General features: G+C 36.1%; 1 protein-coding gene across 1 annotated transcript in view; it reads right to left on the bottom strand.

Moving 5' to 3' along the window:
* kcnh8 (potassium voltage-gated channel, subfamily H (eag-related), member 8) overlaps positions 1-22,985 on the bottom strand; it is a 162,944-nt gene that overhangs the window by 6,275 nt on the left and 133,684 nt on the right. Inside the window, exons 11-15 of the mRNA XM_056480266.1 lie at positions 21,580-21,794; positions 20,857-20,895; positions 9,725-9,954; positions 9,472-9,587; positions 3,599-3,654 (exon numbers count right to left, since the gene is read on the bottom strand). Of these exons, the coding sequence (XP_056336241.1) occupies positions 3,599-3,654; positions 9,472-9,587; positions 9,725-9,954; positions 20,857-20,895; positions 21,580-21,794 (656 nt within the window). The remainder of the gene's footprint in view (positions 1-3,598; positions 3,655-9,471; positions 9,588-9,724; positions 9,955-20,856; positions 20,896-21,579; positions 21,795-22,985) is intronic.

Raw genomic sequence — 22,985 nt, 5'->3', positions numbered from 1 at the left:
CTGTGCATCAGTAATCAAGAAATAACCACAGCTCACTAAATTCAATTAAGATGCAATAAGGTGACTCTTTCTGTTTATCTTTCCCCATCCCCTTATAATTATCTCAGAGTTATAATGTTCATGATGGTCCAGAACACAGCACAGATGATTCAGATTTGCACGGACACCGATTTGGCTGCTGCCCTCAGATTCATGCCAACAAGTGATAATACTCAATAATGAGTGTAATTGGGTAATGATCCATAAATGCCATCAGAGACAGGGAGGTACAAGACAACAGCTTCTAACAGGAAGAACCAACAGGAAGAGAGCCCTCATCCTCCCGAATCAAGCATGGATTACAACAAAATCCTGCTGAGACACCGGCTGTCAAAAATATATAGTGAGATACAAGAGACAGAGATAGAGAGGGGAAAATGAGGAAGAGGCTCAGCAGCAGGGCGTCCCGCTCACGACATTAGCTGTCACAAGCCTCATGTCAAAAGCTACGGGCTGACAATCAGGACTGTGGGTTGTCACATGGATTTATACCCACTGGAGGATTCGGCGGAACTACTGTTTTCTGTTGGTGTCCGATCGGGACTAAGTTATCCGGTAAGAATTGAAGTGTTAGTTAAAAGGTTTATTCGGGATATATTACACTGGAATATACAGTTGAAGTCACAATTATCAGCCTGCCTGTGAATTTTTTTTTCTTCTTTTTTTAAATATTTTCAAATATTAATATCATCCTATAATTTTCATAGTATTTCCGATTATATTTTTTCTTCTGAAAAAAGTCTTATTAGTTTTATTTCGGCTAGAAAAAAAAATTTAAGTCATTAATATTAGCCCTCTGAAGCAATATTTTTTTGATTGTCTACATAAAAGCACTGTTATACAATGACTTACCCAGTTAACCTAATAAGTCTAGTTAAACCTTTAAATTGCACTTCAAGCTGAATACTTGTATCTTGAAATATATCTAGTAAATATTATGTACTGACGTCGTGGCAAAGATAAAAAAAAATCAGTTATTAGAAATCAGGTATTAAACCTATTATGTTTAAAAATGTGTTGAAAAAAATTCTTCTTTCCCTTTCCCCAACAGAAATTGGGGAAACATACAGGGGGCTAATAATTCTTCAACTGTACATCAAAGCCTCTGAGCCAGAATGACGGAACGATTTTCGAGTTCAGCTGGAGTTTTATTAAACATTAATGTTCAGTTAATGTTAATGCTGATTCTCAATTAATATTAAACAATTCATTATTATAAATGATAACCATGAGGTGAGTGAATAGCAGGGCCTGTGAATGATGAGGGGACTGACAAAGTCCTCAAATGACGCAAGAAATAAAGTCATTTAAAAAAAAGATTCAGTTCTTTAGAATTGTTTGTTACTCTGCAGAAATCTCATTATGAATAAATGGATTTTTATTTTATTTTACTGGGCACAATTATTGCTACAATTTAACAAAACAGCTCTTATCATGCCTGATTAGCTTAGAGAAAACCTGAAAAGAGATCAGAGACCAAACAGACTGTTTCAAGATTCTTTAAAGGTCCTGTGAAATGCTTTGAAATGTGCATTTTTATACTTGAAATTTGATGCAATCTCAACTGAAGCATGAAGACAGGGCAGGGTATAGAGAAGCTCATCCCCTTTGTAAAAAAAAACAGCCAATAGCTATTTGTTTTTATCACAGCTTTGCTAATGAGAATGGTTGAGCTCAAAAGCATCAAATGAAAAGCAAAGGAGAAGCTTCTTAAAAGGGACAGGGCATGTCAAATACTAGAGAGGGTCTGATTAGTCAAAAGTTGATGAGAAACTAATTTAATAAAAGTTGTTGATCTTTTTATGTAGAAGTGACAAACTGCAAGCTTTGGATGTTTATATCAGTTTTATATTTTCTAATATAAACTTTGTCATTGTACACTTGTACATGTCCTTAAAACTAACAGACTGAAACTAACATCTAAAAAACTTCATTTTAATTTCATGGGACTTTTAAACAGTCTGGTCCATGTAGATGCACTTTCCACTTCTGTTCAGGTCAGGAGACAAGGTTGGCCATGGTAGAACCTTACTCTTCGACTCAAGACCCTTTTTTGTGTTAACTTTAAGGTTTGTGGATTTATGTCCTCATAGAAGTTCCGGCTATTTCCCATTTAAGGATTTCAAAAAAGATGTAGCCAGGTTTGATTCAAACTTTTGGAACGTAACAGAATCCATGATGCCATGTATCTCAACAACAACACTGGCAGAAAAAAAAGGTTACTTTTTAAGATCCAGGAGTATATTCAACCATTGACATGGATTACTTTTTATACTTGTGTTCACCAAACCCACATTGTTTAGGACCACATAACTCATCCTGTATTCAACATCAAGCAGTATGGCAAGTGAATTTGCTTGAGTGTACATTTGAATGAGAACAAATAATCTTTTCTTAAAACCTCCACAAACAACTTGTTGTGACAAAGATGCTGTTTGTCTTAAATTATTTCTGAAATCCACCTATTTGTAAATTAAGGCTAGTACTTAAAGTGGAGCAGTAAACACCTGTAAGCAGTACCAAACTTCTATGTATTAATCTTTGGTGTACCTTTAGTGTTTAGTGTAGGAGCCACACTCCTTCCTCTACATATGCTCCAGACACTTTCTTATAAACACTCAATTTGTCTGGAATAATATGGATTTTTTATTGTGTGTGCTTGACACAGGTGAATATGGGCTTGACTTCCTATGCACCAGACTCCTTCCTAAAAATAATTCCATTACATGGACTCGTTCAATGCACTAAACTTAGACTTTCATGGCATCTATATAATGCTGCACTCTGGTCATATGAAGTGTTTCTATTATCCTCATTTGTAAGCTGCTTTCGATTAAAGTGCCTGCTATATGAAAAAATGTAAATGTACAAATTTACATGATAATCTCACATGAGTCAAAGCATCAATGCTTTGCTGCTTAGTGTTTGTGAGCAAACAAATAAGCTAACAAGCAGTACTAACAAGCAATCTGACATAATATCCATGTCATTTCCAAAGCAGACATTACAAGTATGATAATGACATTCCAACATTCTCCTGTGTACATCCCACAGCTTTCATACCAAATATTTGGTCTCAGCCTTCCAATTCAAACAATATCTCTGGTGCCAAGTAGTACTGTAATTTACAACGTGCTAATGAATTACGTTGAATCATGTATGTGTGCAATGCCTTGGAAACTACATGTGGTGAGGGTTCAAGGGCACTGTGGAAATCTGGGATGTTGGAAAGTCCTCTTCCATCATCATGGGGCCAGCCCCACTTTCCTCTTCTAATGAGTTTTATGTCCTCTAGTCTTTGAATAACATCCCCCTTTTCCTCTCTCGCAGCAGCCTGCCATATGGCTAGTGCTTACCTGGCACCAGGAGTTCACCTGAGCTGCACTGGTTTCGATCTGTCAGTACTTGTATTGAGCTCAGGGTTATCACCTATACAATCTCCAGTCCATGGGAAGATATTCCATATAAACTGTACTGTGAGTGAAGATCTACCCTTTAATTACACCACAAAAACAATGACATTACATGACTGGCAAGGAACGAGCAGAAAATAATTTACCTCTTGGTTAAGATGGCGTAGCTGTCCTCTGGTGTCCTCCGATTTAGCCGCTAATTCTGCACAGAGAACAAAAAACAATTATGTCCAACTGCCTCACACTGATACAACATCCAGGGAAAACCCATTACAAAGACTTCAAGGAAGAGTTCACCACAAAAATGAAAACTCACCATTCATGTCTATCAAAAACTGGTGTGATTTTCTTTCTTCTAAGAAACAGAAATGTAATGATTTTGCAGAATGTCTAAGCTGGAATCTTCTTATTAAAACAAGCCATCGTTCAATGTGGCAAAGTCCAAAAAGGATTTAACAGTAATCCTGCAGCTCAAACAGTGGAGAATGTGCTAGACACCCCAAACCATGGAGTTCAATTCCAAGGGAATACAAAACACAATTAAATATATACCTCAAGCCATGCATTTGGCTTTTATGCAGCTGTCATTATAATATATATTTACATTTACTTTGAGAAAGAATAAAGTCATATTTTTAATTTTTTGCATTTTGGACTGGTTGTTTTGACCAATTTTCAGTTAGTCATTTCACTTTGGTTATCCCATGATTCATCTATTTTTCACCCAGTAATTATTCTGTGGTAACGCCGGAGTAAATTGGCCCATTGCAGCAGATTGCTTTTCTTAGTTATTTTAAACAGGCTGAGACCCCCTTGTTTGAGTAATCTTTGGAATAATTGCTGTGTTCACATACAGTTTGCTTGAATGAATCAAGCTAAAGGAGAAAACATTACAGGTTCTGAATACAAGCTAGATGACACTCCTATTAAAACAAACTGAATTGAACTGCACTAGCTACTACCTGGCTGATATTCTGGATATGTCCCACAAACTGAAGTATTGTTATCGCTTTTCCTGTTCTAACAGGTAAAGCATCTTTGACACAATTGACATTTTATAAAACACCACAGAAATAAAAGTGACTTTGTTTGAAATCTCAGGCTAGGATAAAGGACAGTCTACTGAAAGCAAATAACAGCTTTGTCTACGTAAAAGAGCAAAGTTCTAGACAACCGTCTCAAAGAATGATCACGAAATGCAGTAGTGGTCCTTCATTTTACAGGCTCAGTTGGAAGACATGCAAGAACTAATGAATATTCATGAATGAGAATGACATTTAGGACAGAAGGAACAGTTTTGACATTTGTGTTTCACAGAAAAATCAAACAGATCTGAAATTTGGATGATATATTGTTTTAAAGTGCCCCAATTATGCTAATATGAAGGCTCCTAATTTAGTTTTGAAGGTCTCCTACAAAAGGTTCACATTATCTAAAGTAAAAAAAACACTTTCATTTTCTCATAATATACACTGTGTGAAAAAGGAAAGAGAGAAAAGTGTTGATGCCGGAAAATTGACATAAAATTGCTAGAGTGCCTTTTCTGTGAACGAAAACATGATCCCAGTATGAGGACCTGAAAACATTACCAGGAACAGTCCTGAAATGTGCCTTAAGGCTCATGCGTGATTATTACTTCGTGACTAAACAAAGGTCGCAAATGTGAGTGTGCACATTGAAAAATAGCAGGCATAAAAGTGTCATTTAAAACACATATCAGGATCATTGTTTTTAGGACACTCTGACCAAAAAACTGTCCGACCAATGAGATTGGCCCTTTTGTTCGCATGCCTTGAGCTTTTGAAGTTACAGTATTACAGATCAAATAGGATTGATTTGAATGTGAATTCCACTTAATTTTCTACCCCACAAACTTTTGACCAAGTGTTTGTGCAGTAGTGGAGGAGGTTAACCAGAGGTGGAAAACCTTATGTGATAAATACACAAGAAAAAGCATGAGGTTGACTTCTGCGCAACAGAAGTGTAAAGCTGTGCAAACCACTTTTTCACATTTTAGTTTTTCATTAAACATCATCTAATGAAAAGTAACCCAATGTACGGCTCGCGGGCCAAAGTTGGCCCCTTGTAACCTTTGATTTGGCCCACCATCCCCTCTGACAAGAGGGTGAGAATGATGGAGAGGGTTATGGCGAATGCTTTTAAAACAGATTGTCATATCTAATTTGACGTAACCTTTTTTTGTTTGTTTGTTTTATTGCTGAGCTACAAAGAAGCATGTTTCAATTAAATATTATGAATGAATCTGACTTTAAAAAAATAAATAAAGTCTCGATGGATAAAGGAGTAGGCAGAAGACATCCGTAAGCAAATCAAGGCAAAAACTAGTGTAAGGTCATTCTGTTCTAAATGAGATTGTCTTTGTTTTTACTGTAATAGGTTCATTATAAAATGTAAAAAAAAAAAATGTTGTACTAGTTAATATAAAGCAAAGTTTTCTATTTTTTTTTAAATGTTATGAAATAAATTAGGAAATTACCCATGGCAACTACATTTACCTTCGACCCACTAGCCTCAATCAAATTTTTGGCCCTTCATAAGAAAAAGTTTGGGCACCCCTGATCTAATGTAAGGGAGTGATTTTGCACATTCCCTTGGCTCAGTGAAAAATCACTTTGAAAAATGCTTTTAAAAATGCTGGCGATAAGCATGAATGATAAACACCCCAGTGTCTCCAGTGTGCACAAGATTTTCAAACCAGATTCTGCCCCCAAAACTATGTTTTTGAATTGCTATCATTGTGTAGTCGCATATAGCCACTTGTGGTTTTGCCTCTACCTGCCATTTAAGATACTGCACTAAATACAGTTGAAGTCAGAATTATTAGTCCCCCTGTTTATTTTTTCCCCCAATTTCTGTTTAACGGAGAACAGTTTTTTTTCAACACATTTCTAAACATAATAGTTCTAATAACTCATTTCTAATAACTGATTTATTTTATTTTTGCCATGATGACAGTAAATAATATTTTACTAGATATTTTTCAAGACACTTCTATACAGCTTAAAATGACATGTAAATGTTTAACTAGGTACATTAGGCTAACTTGGCAGGTTAGGGTAATTAGGCAAGTTATTGTATTATGATGGTTTGTTCTGTAGACTATCGAAAAAATATAGCTTTAAGGGGCTAATAATTTTGACCTAAAATTGTTTATAAAAAATTTAAAACTGCTTTTACTCTAGCCAAAATAAAACAAATAAGACTTTCTCCAGAAGAAAAAATATTACCAGACATACTGTGAAAATTTCCTTGCTCTGGTAAACATCATTTGGAAAATATTTTAAAAAGAGAAAATAAATGAAATAATGAATAATTCTGACTTCAACTATATACGGTTTAGTTTTACTTTCAGTTTCTCTCAGTGTATATAATCAAAATTAACACATGCAGCTTCTCTCTGTGGCCGATTTAAATGTTGAAACCTTATACAGTATGTCTCTATTATTACTTAAGCTCTATTTGTGTAAATTTTCAAGGGTCATTTAATTCTTATCGGTTTTATACCATTTGTATTTTGTTGTACAAACACTTCACTGATTACATGCTATCCTGAGGGGTATTGCACAAAAGAAAGATAAGGGATTAAGCTGGAATTTCCAGGCAATCCTGGCTGAATTTATTGTTACTATTTATTATGTTACTATGGAGATTTATTCATTGCAGCCTGCTTCAGATCAGGCTAATAACCAGGATAAGATTAACCCTAGTGATCTATATGTTGGGTGTCATTGTCAATGCTACTAGAAATGAATGTGTTTTACAGTTACTCCATGCTCTTGGCTATTTACATATATTTTCCAACTATTAGAATTAAAAATAAGTATGTTTAATTTAATTAGCCATCATTTTATATATGTTAATATATATATATACATATCCATTTCAGATTTAAATATTGGGAGATATAGATAAGAGATAAAAAAAAGTAGATGAATGATTACAGAAAAAGATACAAAAATACACATAGTGCTCAGCAAAACTGAGTACAGAAATATGAATATTTGTATCTATTTCTCAGTGACTATAGACAACCTAACCTAACATCTTTAGGTATAGAAAACTAATGCATTTAAATTTAAACGAGATATTACAAAAAATAAAAATTACAAACTAGAAATTGTCAACATTTAATGTTATTAATATATTCATTTTTTGGATGATGAAACTTCATATTATAGGTTAAATAGACTCGATTAGGATGAAAAATTATAAATGAAAGCAATATATAAATGATCATATAGATGAAGATTAAAAAAACTGGATAAAATAAACTGCACAGAAAAAATAGATCTGCAATATTGGGTAAATGATATAACCTTCAAAATTTAAAATGTATTTTTTTAAATTACTAATTTCATTAGTTGCATGAATGTCCACTGGTCACATTTAAGACAAAGTGAACGATTTAATTTACGGGTCCTCATATGTTTCTGTTAATTCTCTGAATGAAAGTAAAGGAAGTTCCCAGATTCGTGGGCGAGAGAGGCGTTTTTCAACACGTTACCTGATTGGCTCAAATCGGGTTTTATTGGCTCATATCCATTCTTGCATCATTGATTCTGTGATAAATCTCGTAATCTGTTAACAAATGCCCTGAATGTGCACTTATCGTAGCTATCAACATGGTGCAAAGGACAGGAGGTCAGGAGGACCAGGAGGACCCTGGTCCACTTTTTCCACTTTTGTGCAATACCCCTCTGGTGGTGTAACAATAGAATAATTTTGCTAATATTCAATACAAATTGTCTCATTTAACAGATTTTCCTCATGTGTATCAAGATTTGTACAAAAAAAACTTTCATGATTTAAAATCCTAATGTCAAGTTGGTTGACTTGAACAGGTTAAAATAAATGTGAATATATAAATACTTTTCCTCCTTTTGGTCGTAGCTTTACCAAAAAAAGAAGATATTGGGAAGAACAACAAGACCAGTGTAAGAGGTGTGAGGCATGACATGTGCATGTGCTGACGCAATAATCTGGTCTCGTTCTTTAATAATATTTTAGACAATTCAGATGTATTGTCACTTTCCAATTTTTTATTAAAAATTTTACTTAATTCATTTGATGTGCATGTGCACGTTTAGGGTATTCTAAATTAATTGGAATGTGCACAAATCTGATCGTTTGCATTAAAAAATGGAAATGGAACAAGCACAACTCTTTCTTTAAGCCTGTCTCTTCAGTCATCTTTAACCACGCTCTGCAAACACACTTTAATCCAGGGGTGTCCAAACTCGGTCCTGGAGGGCCGGTGTCCCGCAGATTTTAGCTCCAACTTGCCTCAACACACCTGCACGGATGTTTCTCGAAAGCCTAGTAAGTGCTTGATTAGCTAGCCCAGGTGTGTCTGATTGGGGTTGGAACTAAACTTAGCAGGACACGGGCCCTCCAGGACCGAGCTTGGACATGCCTGCTTTAATCAATTGCTCAAGCAAAGCCAACTGTCATTCTCAAAAATATGGTGTTTGCCTGCCATTCTCTGTCTGAACCACATTTGTGAATGCATCAATCATGTAATTCTTTCTGCACAAACAGATTTATGCAATTACATATTATTACAGGCAGGTAGTACAGTCTATCATAACGTTCGAACCAAACGTTTTGATTAGATGAACTTTTCTTGGTCCTACACCTTCCAAAAAAATATTAAAATACACATTGGACCACTTAATTTAATGCTTGCTATCAGGATGCGAAGAGACTTTTCACCAGCATAACAAAACAGTTTCTGAAAACAATCACCTACTGCACCTTTAATAATAAAAAATAAAAAACTATCAGTTTACATTTCAGAAGGTGTAATGAAACTGAACTGAACTGTGACTTAAAATCCAAGATGTGTTATAGGTTTTGTGTACCATTACACTGCTAATAATAAATATTGAAAATGATGTTATCTTTTATTGTGTGTCAGCCATAAAATTTGGGCCTACAGACTAAAGTCGCCTCAGAAACTCACACTCTGCCACATACACACACTCACTCACTCACACACCTGCTGTAGTGGCAGTGGTGTTGGTCGCACCGCTGACGTTGTGCTGATGAGCAGAGGAAAATATGAACGTGTGGGAATTTTCTGTGCCATCACTGTCCTCCGTGCCGTCCACGACCCTGAACAAACACAAGCAGAAATCCACTTAACCATTTGTCCAAAATCCTTCAAGCACCAGTGAGCAAATGCCTATTAAAATCCCATAACTCCTTTAAATGTTTTTTGAAATGCATGCATGTGTGGGCAAGTGCAACACCTTGGGCTGAGATTTCCGAGGTCAGGTTTTGTGACAGTGGTGTGCTGAATGTGGAGCTTTTTGTTGGTTTGGTGATCATTTTTCTGCATGTGCGTTTTCTGTTTGCTTCCACCGCTGAGGTACTGTATCTGATCATCTTCATCGTCGTCATCATCCTCATCTTCCTCATTGTGATGCTCAGCTATTGGTGGATAGCACTGGATCGCATCTCCGTTTCCCCTCCCCTCTATCTGTGATTGGACAGAAGAGATTTCGCTGAGGTTTGTGTGAGATCAGATTAATGTTGGATAAATAACCTTGAATGCACATGAAAAGAATGGCTTTTGTTTTTAACAATTAAATGTAAGTACATTTTGTTAATGTGAGTTTGTTCTCAAGCAGTCATTTAGGAGACTTTATGTGAGACTTTTAGATCATTTAAGATTGATTCCACATTTATGTAATCACGGAAACAGTAAATATATAACCAAGTTAAGGAAATTGTTTTTTGCAGACATTTAATATAGAGAAAAAAAATTAAGCCAAGCCTAGATAATGGACTATTTAAAGTTAAACTAGCATAACCCATAATTCTATATTATCACAATGTTACATAAAATGGCAATTAAAACATTTCAATGATGCAGATTTATTAAATATGTATTTTAAACAAAGATATACAAATGCCACAGTAATTTATAATAAAAAAATGTCATGGGTGGTTGCAAGAAAGTGGACCCAATTGCAGCAATGAACAAAACAAAGGTTATAAGGTTCTATCTGACATTTTTGTCAAAATTGAGTTATTCACATATTCATATTAAATGACAACTTATTTACATTATGTGATGTTTTTCATGAGTTGTTTACATTTTAAGACATTTTTATCTACAAAGTTGAACTACAGCTTGGCTCTACAAGGTTTTCTCTGTGAGCTAATCAGCAGTTCGAATGCATGTACGAGGACCAATCAGGTTCAGCTTTCTTTGTCATTCCGCCGCATTGCTCCGTTGACAGCAGGAAAGACCAGAAAGAAATACAAAATTGTTTCTTCTCAGAATTGAGAAGAAACCTGAAACTGAAAAGATGTGTGCATGTAAATGTGATGATTTAGAAGCGTTTTTTGACATCGAGATGAAATGTTACATTTTACATTGTTGAAAAATTCATGGGGCATATAATTCAATTAATATAATTCAATAATTCATATAAAGCATATAATTAAATAAATACAGTATGACCATATTAATTACATAAAGTTAACATCTGCAACTACACAGTCGTGTATGCTTTATTTGAACAAAAAAAATAGTCATCCTAAAAGATTAAACATATGTTATTTACAGCAAAAAAAAAAAAAAAAAACTTTCTCAAACATCAACATATTGTTACAGTGCAATTTTTTTTTATTAATAAGCACACTGATTGTATTTGTTGAAAAATCATGGTTCAATTAATAATCTGCCAGGCAGAACCTTATAATTCCAAGCAGAAAATGACCTTTTAGAACTAGAAAGTTCTTTCTGCATTTGCTCTGCTTGTTTTACCCCAATTTACAAATTTAAGAGAAGTTTGATAAGTGAAGTTTCGCAAACTAATTTCCAGAGGAGCACGTGATATGATTAACTGCAGCTGGTCTCTCATCTATAATCATTAGCTAGCCAATCAGATTAATCCACACTCACTATAAGTAGCCTAGCAAAAATCACTCCCTTATCTTCATTTCCAAAAAACCCCCCATCCACCCCTTCTCCCCCTTTCCTCCTTTACCCCGGGGAGCTCTCGAGAACCACCTGATCTCGTACTCCCTTATAATGCTCTATTGACCAGGCGGGAGCCCAGGGCTCAATTATCTCCGAGCTCAGGGTTCTCTCCCGGGACAGCATGCCAAACCTGATAATAGCATCAAGCAATATCTAAGTGTGAACTGTTGAATTTACATTTAGAGTACATTTAGGGTCTCTGTCATGTTAATGTATGAAAGAGATCTGTTACAGACATATTGCTTGATGTATGGAATGCAAAAACTTTGAAGCTCAATATCTCAAAATCATTTAGAAAGCAGATAGAATAACTCTAAGGTGACGAATTAAGCACTAGTAGTCAGACAAGGGGATGACAAGGTCCAAACAGTAGGGACAATAACACAGGGAAGCCAGTGGTAGGGACAAGATGGCACAAGAATAATCAGTTAGCCAGGAGTAAGAGTAACAGTGGTCAAAACAAGAGCTAGATACTGAGAGCAAGCCATATAAACTCCAGACTGGCAGGCCAGAGAAGTCAGGACACAGGATAGGACTGGAAAAGTATAAGCCACAAGACTGGACAGCAAACAAGCAGCAATAATTGTACAATAAAATAATAAAACTAACCAAATCTAAAAGAAAATTGAAAATTGAAATGAAATATAAATCCTAGTAGAAAGGAAACTAGACTGACTAGAAAAAAATGAAATAAAGACTCCTTGGGCTCTATTTATAACTATTTTATTAACTCTATTTTAAGTGCACGGCGGAAAAGTATTTTAAGGATAAAATATACGCTCTGCACCACAGCGCATTGTCTTACATGGTTGTGATTGTTCGCTTAATGAATTATGTTTGTGTTTTGAGCATAATGTGCATTAAACCAATCAGAGTCTCATCTCCCATTCCCTTTAAGTGTCAGTTGTGTCACACCATGGTGCATTTGCTATTTACATGGCGGACTTTGTAAGTTGAAAAACTGAATGCTTCACTAGTGAGAAAACAGTTAAGCAGACCATCTGCAGCACAAGGAAAAAGAACGAGCCTGCTCCATTCTGCCTCTTTACTTTCACTTTCCTTTTAGTCTTTACACCTTTAATTTTGTTGATAAGGAAACGATTTGTACGCACTCCACTGAAGACATCCATTAGCCTACATATTTAATTTCGCTTGTTAAACGCAAAGATTTGTTTCAAATCTATTTCTATATTTAGTTTTACCTTCCAGCAAACAAACAAATGAAAACTGAGTATTTTGCAAACACATGTTCTATTCATATGCTCCAAAAAATTACGCATACATCTCCAAAATCCAGACAAGTGGACAAATCTAAACTTGTTTTTATTACAACAAATATAAATATGCATATAATAAATACTAGTAGGCAGTGGTTTTTATATTTATGTAGAAAATGATAATTTTTGTAACATTTTAATCCTTAAATTTTTTTCATATGTAAAGATATTTGTGTATTGCTGTACATCCTGTGTGTACTAAGCAATGTGTAAGTGTTTGAACCCACATAAATGCATAACTAATGCACTCTGCAGTGGACTTTTGACCAGCTTTTAGATGGTTAATAGTGTCATCTATTTCAGTTCTTCAAAATAGCAACGTGCCAACAATGCATCTTAACTATCTTCTATTTTAGACCAGCACGCCCATGAGTCCACAAAGTGGTGCAAATGGATTTGCTATTTAAACAACGTGGTGCAAAACGTGAAACATAGGCTTGCGCTGGTCTGAAAATAGCAACAAATCGTGCCAAACAGGCAAACGCCTTATTGCACTGGGTGTAAGCTTTTAAAGTCTTAAAGAGAGAAATTAAACAATCAAAAAGACACCTAACAATCAACTATTAACACAAGACCGGGATTGACAAAACAATGGAACAAAATTTTTTATTAGGATAAAAGCAACAGAACAAAATCAAGTAAGAAAGTACACCAGCAACAAACAAACGAAAGTAGTAGCTACAAACAAATAATAAATACATAAACAAGAGAGCTAGAAGAACAGGCAAAACAAAACACTATGTATGGATACAAGGCTAGGATACAAGATAAGCAAAGCCAAGCTCACATGGAATGAACCAGCAAAGAAATGAGAAAACACAGCAAAATGCAGCATATAGAACAAAGCACACAAAGGAGAGGTGAAAACAATCAGGAAAAAGGTCTAAATAAGAGGGCGGGGTAACTGAAAACAAGGAGGAAAGACAAGAGGAGCATGTGGCCAACACAAATTAAGGCAAAGCCATGTAAACAAGCACAGGACAAACAGGGAAACAATACAGGGACAGACGAGACTGTCAGGTCAGGAACATGACAAGACAAGTTTTTTTTAAATACATATAGTCATGCCTGAAATAAATCAGATCCCTGGGGCATGAATTATTTTGGGCTAGACAGTAAAGGTTATAAATATTTTAGTATTTTAATATATCCAAACTTTATGATCAATCATAAAATACTATAATATGCCGATAATATTGTATCTAAATATAAAAAAATCTAAATTCCTAGTATATATATATATATATATATATATATATATATATATATATATATATATATATATATATATATATATATATATATATATATATATAAAGAGAGAATACATGACAGTTTGTATGGAACATAAGTTATTGTCTTGAATATTATTGCAAATACAGTAAAATAATATAATAATTTTCATTTTTGGTCATTTTGGACTGGTTTATTCCTGTTTATTTCTAGTTAATTCTTATTGTGTGGGACTCTTATGTTTTATACACAAATTTTGTGAGAAGCATGAGCAGATGCTTTGAAAAGGCTAATTCAGCCTGATGGCAGCCATATTGTGCCAGACCGCACACCACACACCAGCTGATTGCTGGAGAGGAGACAGAGTGATGAAACCAATAATGATACAGGGATGGTTAGGAGGCCATGATGGACAGAGGCCAGTGGGCAAATTTGGCCAGGATCCTGGGGTTAAACCCTTACACTTTTTATAAGGACATCCTGGGATTTTTAATGACCACAGAATCTCTTCCGAAAGATGCTAACTGAGGAGTACAGAGTCCCCATCAATATACTGGGGCATTAGGACCCACACAGACCACAGGTTGAGTGCCCCCTGCTGGCCCCACTAACACCACTTCTGGCAGCAACCAAGCTTTCCCATGTGGTCTCCCATCCAGGTACTGACTGGCAGCCCTGCTTAGCTTCAGTGGGCGACCATGTGAGAGTTGCAGAGAGCTAACTGCCAGCTATTAATACCCCTATCCCTCTCTCCTGATAAGGGAATAACACATGTTGAGGTATCTTTCTGAGCTCAGAGCCCTCTCTCCAGACAGCATGCCAAATACGCACATTCTTTAGTCAGTCAAACATCTGTAACATAAATTCTGTGAGTTTGTGAATGTATTTGCTGTGAGTGAGCAGTTTCCAGCAAGCTCAACACATGATACGTTTTCTGTGCCAAGAGCATGCTTTATAGATCTTGGCACTTGTGTCTAGTTTTGGTTCAATACCAGGGCACAGAATGTTTTGTCTCACTCACGCATGTTTTGTCTACAAATCTTGTGTTGTTGTGTTCAATGTAACACCCAGTGTTTATATGCAGCCACAAGCTTTCTCATTTACTTGTGTTCATCCAACAGCTTGTTTTTTTCTCTGGTAACACTTTCACACTCTCATGTTTTTGCACACACAGTCATCGAGAGCTCTAATGTTCTCCATTCTCTTTTGTTAGTCTGATTGCTGCTTTTATTTGCTCTATTTATCTGCTTTCCTTCATCACTCTCCTAGTTTGCTTTCCTAATTATGCTCCTGGTGTTGTCAGTCTTGTGTCAGATTGATATTAAAGCTGTTGGTCCTGCTTTGCCTCTAAAGACACATTGTTTGTCTTTAATTTACTATTGAATTCTAATAAGGTCAATTAAAACTGTACTTGAGTTCTATTTTAATGATCTAGGTGCAAAGTCTAAGGGCTCTATCATACACTAGGCGCAATAAGACGCAAGATATGTTTGCCGCAATTTGTTTCTATTTTCAGACCAACGCAACCCTAATTTTCCTGTTTTGTGCCACGTTGTTTGAATAGTAAATCAATTGTGGACTCATTGGTGTTCTGGTCTAGAAAGGAGGTGTGTTAAGGCACATTGTTGGCACGTTGCTATTTTGAGGAACTAAAATAGACTGCGCAACTGACTAGAAAGCTGAAAGCTGGTCTAAAATCCAGCGCAGAGCCTTAAACGTGTACACATTGCTTAATACACACAGGATGTACAGCAATACACAACTATCTTTACAAATGAAAACGAATCAAAGGATTAAAATATTACAAAAATTATTATTTTCTACATAAATATAAAAACTACTGCCTCCATACCTTCTTCTCGGGTGGCTTTTTCAGTTTGTTCGTGACAATTTGCTTTTGTATAATGTTATTATTATTAGCAGTATTATTTATTATATGCATATTTATATTTGCTTTTATAAAACAAGTTTAGATTTGTCCCCCTGTCAGGTTTTGGAGAGTATGCATCACCATATAAGAATAGGACATGTGTTTGGATATAACTCAGTTTTTTGAACACACTTCGTTATTACTGTTCATTTATTCCTTTGCTGGAAATTACAACTGAATTTAGAAATAGTTTTGAAACAAATCTTTGCACTTAAACAAAATTTGTTAAACTAGAGCCCTAAAGTGCATGGCGCAAAAGCATTAAGGGCATATTTTAAAAACAGAAAAATACCGTTTGCACCCTGGCGCATGGTCTAACAGGGTTGTGCTTATTCTCGTAATGAGTTATTGGTGTGTTTGAGTGTAACGTGCATTAAACCAATCAGAGTCTCTTCTCACTTTCCCTTTAAGAGTCAGTCACACCATGGCACATTAGCTATTTACATGGTAGACTTTGTAAGTGGAAACTGAACATTTTACTAGCGAGAAAACAGTTAAGCAGATTATCTGCAATGTGAGGATAAAGAAAGAGCCTCCTCCATTTCGCCTCTTTACTTTACTTTTACTCTTTACTTTACCTCTTTACTTTCATGGAGTAAGGAAACGGTGGAAACTCACTCCACTGAAGACATCCATTATAGCCTACATATTTCATTTAGCTCGTTAAGTGCCAAGATTTGTTTTAAGCCATTTTTAAATTCAGTTCTAATTTCCAGCAAAAAATAAATGAACAAGAATAACAAAATCCAAAACCCGACAGGTGGACAAATCTAAAGTTTTTAAATAAAGCAAATATAAATATGCATATAATAAATACTACTATTACTACTACTACTACTACTACTAATAATAATATTAATAGTAATAACAACAACAACATTATAGAAATGCAAATTGTCATAAATAAACTGAAAAAAGCACCCCAGGTGACGAAGGCATGGAGGTGGTGGTTTTAGTAGAAAATAATCATTTTTGTAACATTTTAAACCTTTAATATTTTTCTCATGTAAAGATATTTGTGTATTGCTGTACATCCTCTGTGTGTTATGCAATGTGTACACATTTGGACCCACACAGACACATAACTAACGCGCTCTGTGCTGGACTTAAGACTAACTTTCAGTTGGTCATTGGCACGATCTATTTTAGTTCCTCAACATAGCAACATGCCAACAATGCACCTTAACGCATCTCCTTTATAGACCACCAAGCCAATGAGTCCACAAAGTGGCACAAATTGATTTGCTATTTAAACAACGTGGCGCAAACAAGACAATTACTGTTGCACTAATCTGAAAATAGTAACAAATCACGCCAAACACATCTTATGCCGAATTGCGTCGGGTGTATGATAGGGCCCCTTGTGTCCTCGATTTCATATAGTCACAATAACTTGAGCCATTTGTATTAATATTAAATACTGTACACCAGCCAATAATAAATTAATTAAGCCTTTGGAGAAAGTTTGATTGGCAGGTGAACTGACCAATGATTTAAATAATAAACTTGCATTTTATGAAGACCAATGAATAAGCTTAAGTGCCAACACATTATGTGTTTTCTATTGTAATTTGCCATTTTGTCTGAGAAAAAAAAGACAGCAAGGCTGTAGTGCAGTTCGTAAATTAACCTCGGCAAACCTGAACCTGAAAATTTGTGAAAATGTGCCAGTGTGGGCTAAGCAACACAGACAGCAGGTACCCAGAATATGTAATTCAAGTAATAAATGTGTTAAATAAATTGCTGCTTTCAATCCGGATAGCTGTAAATGTGTCTTGAGGTGATGAGAAAATTCCGTTTTGGCCTGTAATCTGTATGCAATAACTTATTTAATCAAATTCAGTCACTTTTACATCCATATAATTTGAATGCGAATTACAACCCTTTTTGCTCCTAATTAAAAAAAAAATTCTCCAGAAAGAGCCCAAACTGACAGTAGGAGCACCACAGCTATAGCATAAGCTGTAAGAAACAGCTTTGAAGGGTCAATTACAGTAAAAACCCAAATGGTTAAAAAAATAGAGAGATAACAGTCATATTTTAAAGGGATATACAGTACTCAGACTTTACTTGTCACAAACCCTTTAGAGTTACTTTTTTCCACAATAAGAAGTTATTTTGGAAACCTGTAAACATTGAATTCCATAGCATTTGTTTTGTTTTTCCTACTATGTACAGGGCATCTGGAAAGTATTCATAGCACTTCACTTTTTCCATTTTTTGTTTTGTTTTGTTACAGCCTTATTCCAAAATTGATTAAATTCATGTATTATCTCAAAATTGTACACACAATACCCCATAATGACAATGTGAAAAAAGATTTTTTTGAAATTGTTACAAACTTATTACAAATAAAAAACCCTGAAAAACCACATGTACATAAGTATTCACAGCCTTTGCTCAATACTTTGTTGATGCCCCTTTGGTAGCAATTACAGCCTCAAGTTTTTTTGAATATGATGCCACAAGCTTGGCACACATGTCTTTGAGAATTTTTGCCCATTCCTCATTGCAGTATCTGTCAAGCTCTATAAGTTTGATTAGAAGCGACGATGTGCAGCCATTTTCAGATCTCTCCAGAGATGTTCAATAAGATTTAGGTCTGGGTTCTGGCTGGGCCACTGAAGGACAATCACCGAGTTGTTGTGAAGCCACTCATTCATATTTTGGTGGTGTGCTTTGGATCGTTGTCCTGCTGGAAGATGAACCGCTGCCCCAGGTCAAGAGCACTCTGAAGCAGGTTTTCATTCAGGATGTCTCTGTACATTGCTGCATTTATCTTTCCTTCTATCCTGACTGGTCTTCCAGTTCCTGCTGCTGAAAAACATCCCCACAGCATGATGTTGCCACCACCATGCATTCACTGCAAAGAGTTCCATTTTAGTCTAATCAGATCAGAGAGATTTGTTTCTTATGGTCTCAGAGTTTTTCAGGTGTCTTTTGGCAAATTCCAGGTGGGGAGTGGCTTACGTCTGGCCACTCTACCATACAGGCCTGATTGGTGGATTGCTGCACAGATGGTTGTCCTTCTGTAAGGTTCTCCTCTCTCCACAGAAAAACGCTGGAGCTTAGACAGAGTGACCATCAGGTTATTGATCACCTCCCTGACTAAAGCCCTTCTTCCCTGGTCACTCAGCTTAGATGGCCGGCCAGCTCTAGGTAGAGTCCTAGTGGTTCCAAACATCTTCCACGTACGGATGATGCTCATTGGAACTTTCAGAGCAGCAGAATATTTTGTGTAACCTTCCCCAGCCTTGTGCCTCGAGACAATCCTGTCTTGGAGGTCTACAAACAATTCCTTTGTCTTCATGCTTGGTTTGTGCTTTGACATGCACTGTCAACCCTGGGACCTCATATAGACAGGTGTATTGCCTTTTTAAATCATGTCCAACCAACTGAATTTACCACAGGTTAACTCCAATTAAGCTGCTGAAACATCTGAAGAATGATCAGAGGAAACAGAATGTACCTGAGTTCAATTTAGAGCTTCACTGCAAAGGCTGTGAATACTTATGTACATGTGATGTTTCAGGTTTTTTATTTTTAACACACATTTTCACATTTTCATTATGGGGTATTGTGTGTAGAATTTTGAGAGAAAAAATTAATTTAATCCATTTTGGAATAAGGCTGTAACATAAAAAAATGTGGAAAAAGTGAAGCGCTATGAATACTTTGTGGTTACATTTTTTAAAATATCAAGAGAAAAAAGAAAACTCATAAATGTAAGGAACCACTTGAGGGGGAGTAAATAGTGAGTACATTTTTTCATCTCTTTAAGATATACGTGCACGATTCTGCAGGTTTTTATATCTGATGAATTATAAAAAGCAAATAAAAGAACTAAGAATGAACTCCAAAGCAAATGAAAAGGAATAAAAACAAATAAAAGACATAACTAATGCAGCTTAAGTGCAACACACTGCTTAGTAAGTCAGACGCACGCACACACACATGTAAGTGCAAGCACTCTAAAAAACAACCTGCATTTCCCCCTCGAGGACCAATTAGAATAAGCTATGAAACAGCAGAAACACATCAAAGTGAGTGTCCTTAGGTAAAACTCATGTATTAGTAATAGTCTTACCACTTGAACTCTGACCTTGCTTTCAATGACCCCTGAAAGCCTTGACCTTAACGCATTTAAAACAACTGGGCAGGCAGCTTTGATAATATAATGATCTTTGACCCGTAGTCATCTGAGTGAAAGTGATTATGTCACAAAACCAACCCTAAAGGCTCGATTGTTTCTGTTCAGTAATAGTCACAGTAATGGGTTTTGCTGTGCTTTACACTTCACGCTTCTCACGCGCATTGCCAATTACACAGTGAGACTGCCACGGCGACGAGGACGGCAGGAAATAACAATCTCCATTTATAGGACATTTTAAATGTCAGTCCACTGAAAGGTGGCGGAAAAGTCAAGAGGGAAAACAGCGACAAAATAAACGTGAGGGGTATTCCCCATCAATCTCTCTTTTTAATCTCGCTCTCCGGCTCTTGTTCTAAATATATCTGATTAATTACACTTTTCCTAGACTAATTTGGTCATTTTCCCTGTTGAATAATTGAGGCTCCCTCACACTGTAATTGAAAGAGCGTCAGTTTCCCAAAGCAGTCAGTCATCCGGCACTTCAATAACTGCCCCCTCCTCCTTTTACCCCTCCCTCGCCCCCAAACATGCGCCGCTCCCTCCCTGATTACTGCTTCAGGCATGGAAGGACAGGGAATGGGGAAGATGATCATCACCATCACCATCATCATCATCATCAATTTTTTTGGTTCTCTCTCCCTGCTGTTTCAGAGCTGTAGTGTTCTTAGCTTCCCTCATTAGGCAAATGAGGCGGGAGGTAGATCATTGTTAGGGAAATGAGCCCCGAGCTATTATAGTCAACACAGCACTGTTAGTGGATAAGTGTGGAATGATTGACAGCTGGGGAGAAGACGCACCTGTGTGTCCATGGACTTACTGGACATCCTGGATATGACCTGGAAAGGGAGATATACAGGTATGTATGGTGCAAAATACAACTCTGTACTCTAGTGTACCCTTCAAAAGTTTGGGCTAAGTTCTTTTTTAGAAGAAACAAATACTTTTCTTCATATATACAGTAGTATGAAGTATCTATCTATCTATCTATCTATCTATCTATCTATCTATCTATCTATCTATCTATCTATCTATCTATCTATCTATCTATCTATCTATCTATCTATCTATCTATCTATCTATCTATCTATCTATCTATCTATCTATCTGTCTGTCTGTCTGTCTGTCTGTCTGTCTGTCTGTCTGATCCATCCATCCATCCATCCATCCATCCATTTAACTATCTAACTATCTGCCTGTCCATCTGTCCGTTAGTCCATCTATCTCTCTGTCTGTCTGTCTGTCCGCCCGTCCGTCCGTACGCATGTCTGTCTGTCTGTCTATCTGTCTATCTATCTATCTATCTATCTATCTATCTATCTATCTATCTATCTATCTATCTATCTATCTATCTATCTATCTATCTATCTATCTATCTATCTATCTATCTATCTATCTATCTATCTATCTATCTATCTATCTATAGGTTTAAACTGTTATATGATTATCCAGACACAACCAAATAATTAATTAACAAAAGAATAATTTATAGCATCAATTATAGTGTTCATTTCATGTCTTACATGGCTCTCTTGGCCCTCTCTCAGGTTGTAGGTGAGGTCATGCGTGATATCCTGCACAAACCGGTGAGAGTATTCAGGATACAGATCCAGCACCTCATACAGACCCCTCAGATTAATGCACTGCAGGTCGCAGTAGGTCAGCGCCTTCACGTCAGCATTCGTCTTTATGACGCGATCACCCACCGACATGTTTGCACCAATCAGGTCACCTTTACCTGGATGTGAAACAGAAAAAAATTAACAGAAAGATTAAAAACACAAGATTAATTTGTAAGATAGCATTAGGAAATAACTGATTTGTTCAGTCATTGTATAAACATGTAAGCTAAGCTAGACAGCTTTTTTGCTCAGGGTTTCCTCTGGAGATTTGAAATGTGTATGTCTGTGTGTTTGTGTGTGTGTGTGTGCGTGCGTGCGTGCGTGCGTGTGTGTGTACAACCCCAAATTTCCAATTTTACTTTGACTTGTATTTGATTGCAGATAATATGAACACAAAATATTTCATGTTTTGTCTAGTCAACTTAATTAAATTTGTAAATATAAATCCTTTGCTGTCATTCAGATATTCACAACACATTCCAAAAAAAGTTTAGACTGGAGCAATTTAGGGCAAGTAATCACTTAAATTGGTTAAATAATGATGTGATTTGAAACAGGTGATGTCAACGGGTGATTGTAATTATGACTTGGTACAAAAGCAGCATCCAAGAAATATCTAGACCTTTAGGAGCAAAGATAAACAGAGGATCGCCAATTTACCAACATATACTTGAAAAAAAAATTGAAATATTTAAAAACAATGATCCTCAAAGAAAGAAAAGAAGACATTTGGATATTTCACCTTCAACAGTGCATAACATAATTAAAAGATTCAAGAAATATTTAGGAATTTCAGTGCATAAAGGACAAGGGCGCAAGCCTGAACAACCATGATCTCTGATCCCTCAGGCAGCACTGCATCGGGAATCATCATTTATCTATAAGCGATATCACCACATGGACTCAGAATTACTTTGGCAAACCTTCAAGTACCACAATATGCAGTTACATCCACAAATGCCAATTAAAAATGTACTGTGCTAAAAGGAATCCCTATGTTAACAGCGTCCAGAAGCACCGTCAATTTCTCTGGGCTTGAAGGTATCTGGGCTAGATCATCACACAGTGGAAAGGTATACTGTGTGAATCAGATAAATACAGATGAATCAGTTTTTCAGGCATTTTTTTTGTTTTTGAGAAATGAACGCCTTGATCTCTGGACCGAAGCAGAAAAGGATCATCCAGACTGTCACCAGCAAAATCACTTATTTAATCTCATCGCACAAAATGTATATAAATGTACATTGTATACGTGTACAGTGAGAATGAAAGGCATTCTATTCTATTCTATTCTATTCTTTTTTTAA

Source organism: Danio aesculapii, chromosome 19 (assembly GCF_903798145.1).
Source record: "Danio aesculapii chromosome 19, fDanAes4.1, whole genome shotgun sequence".
Taxonomy (NCBI): domain Eukaryota; kingdom Metazoa; phylum Chordata; class Actinopteri; order Cypriniformes; family Danionidae; genus Danio; species Danio aesculapii.
The sequence above is the reverse complement of the archived record's forward strand: the minus strand, read 5'-3'. Positions and strand labels throughout refer to the sequence as shown.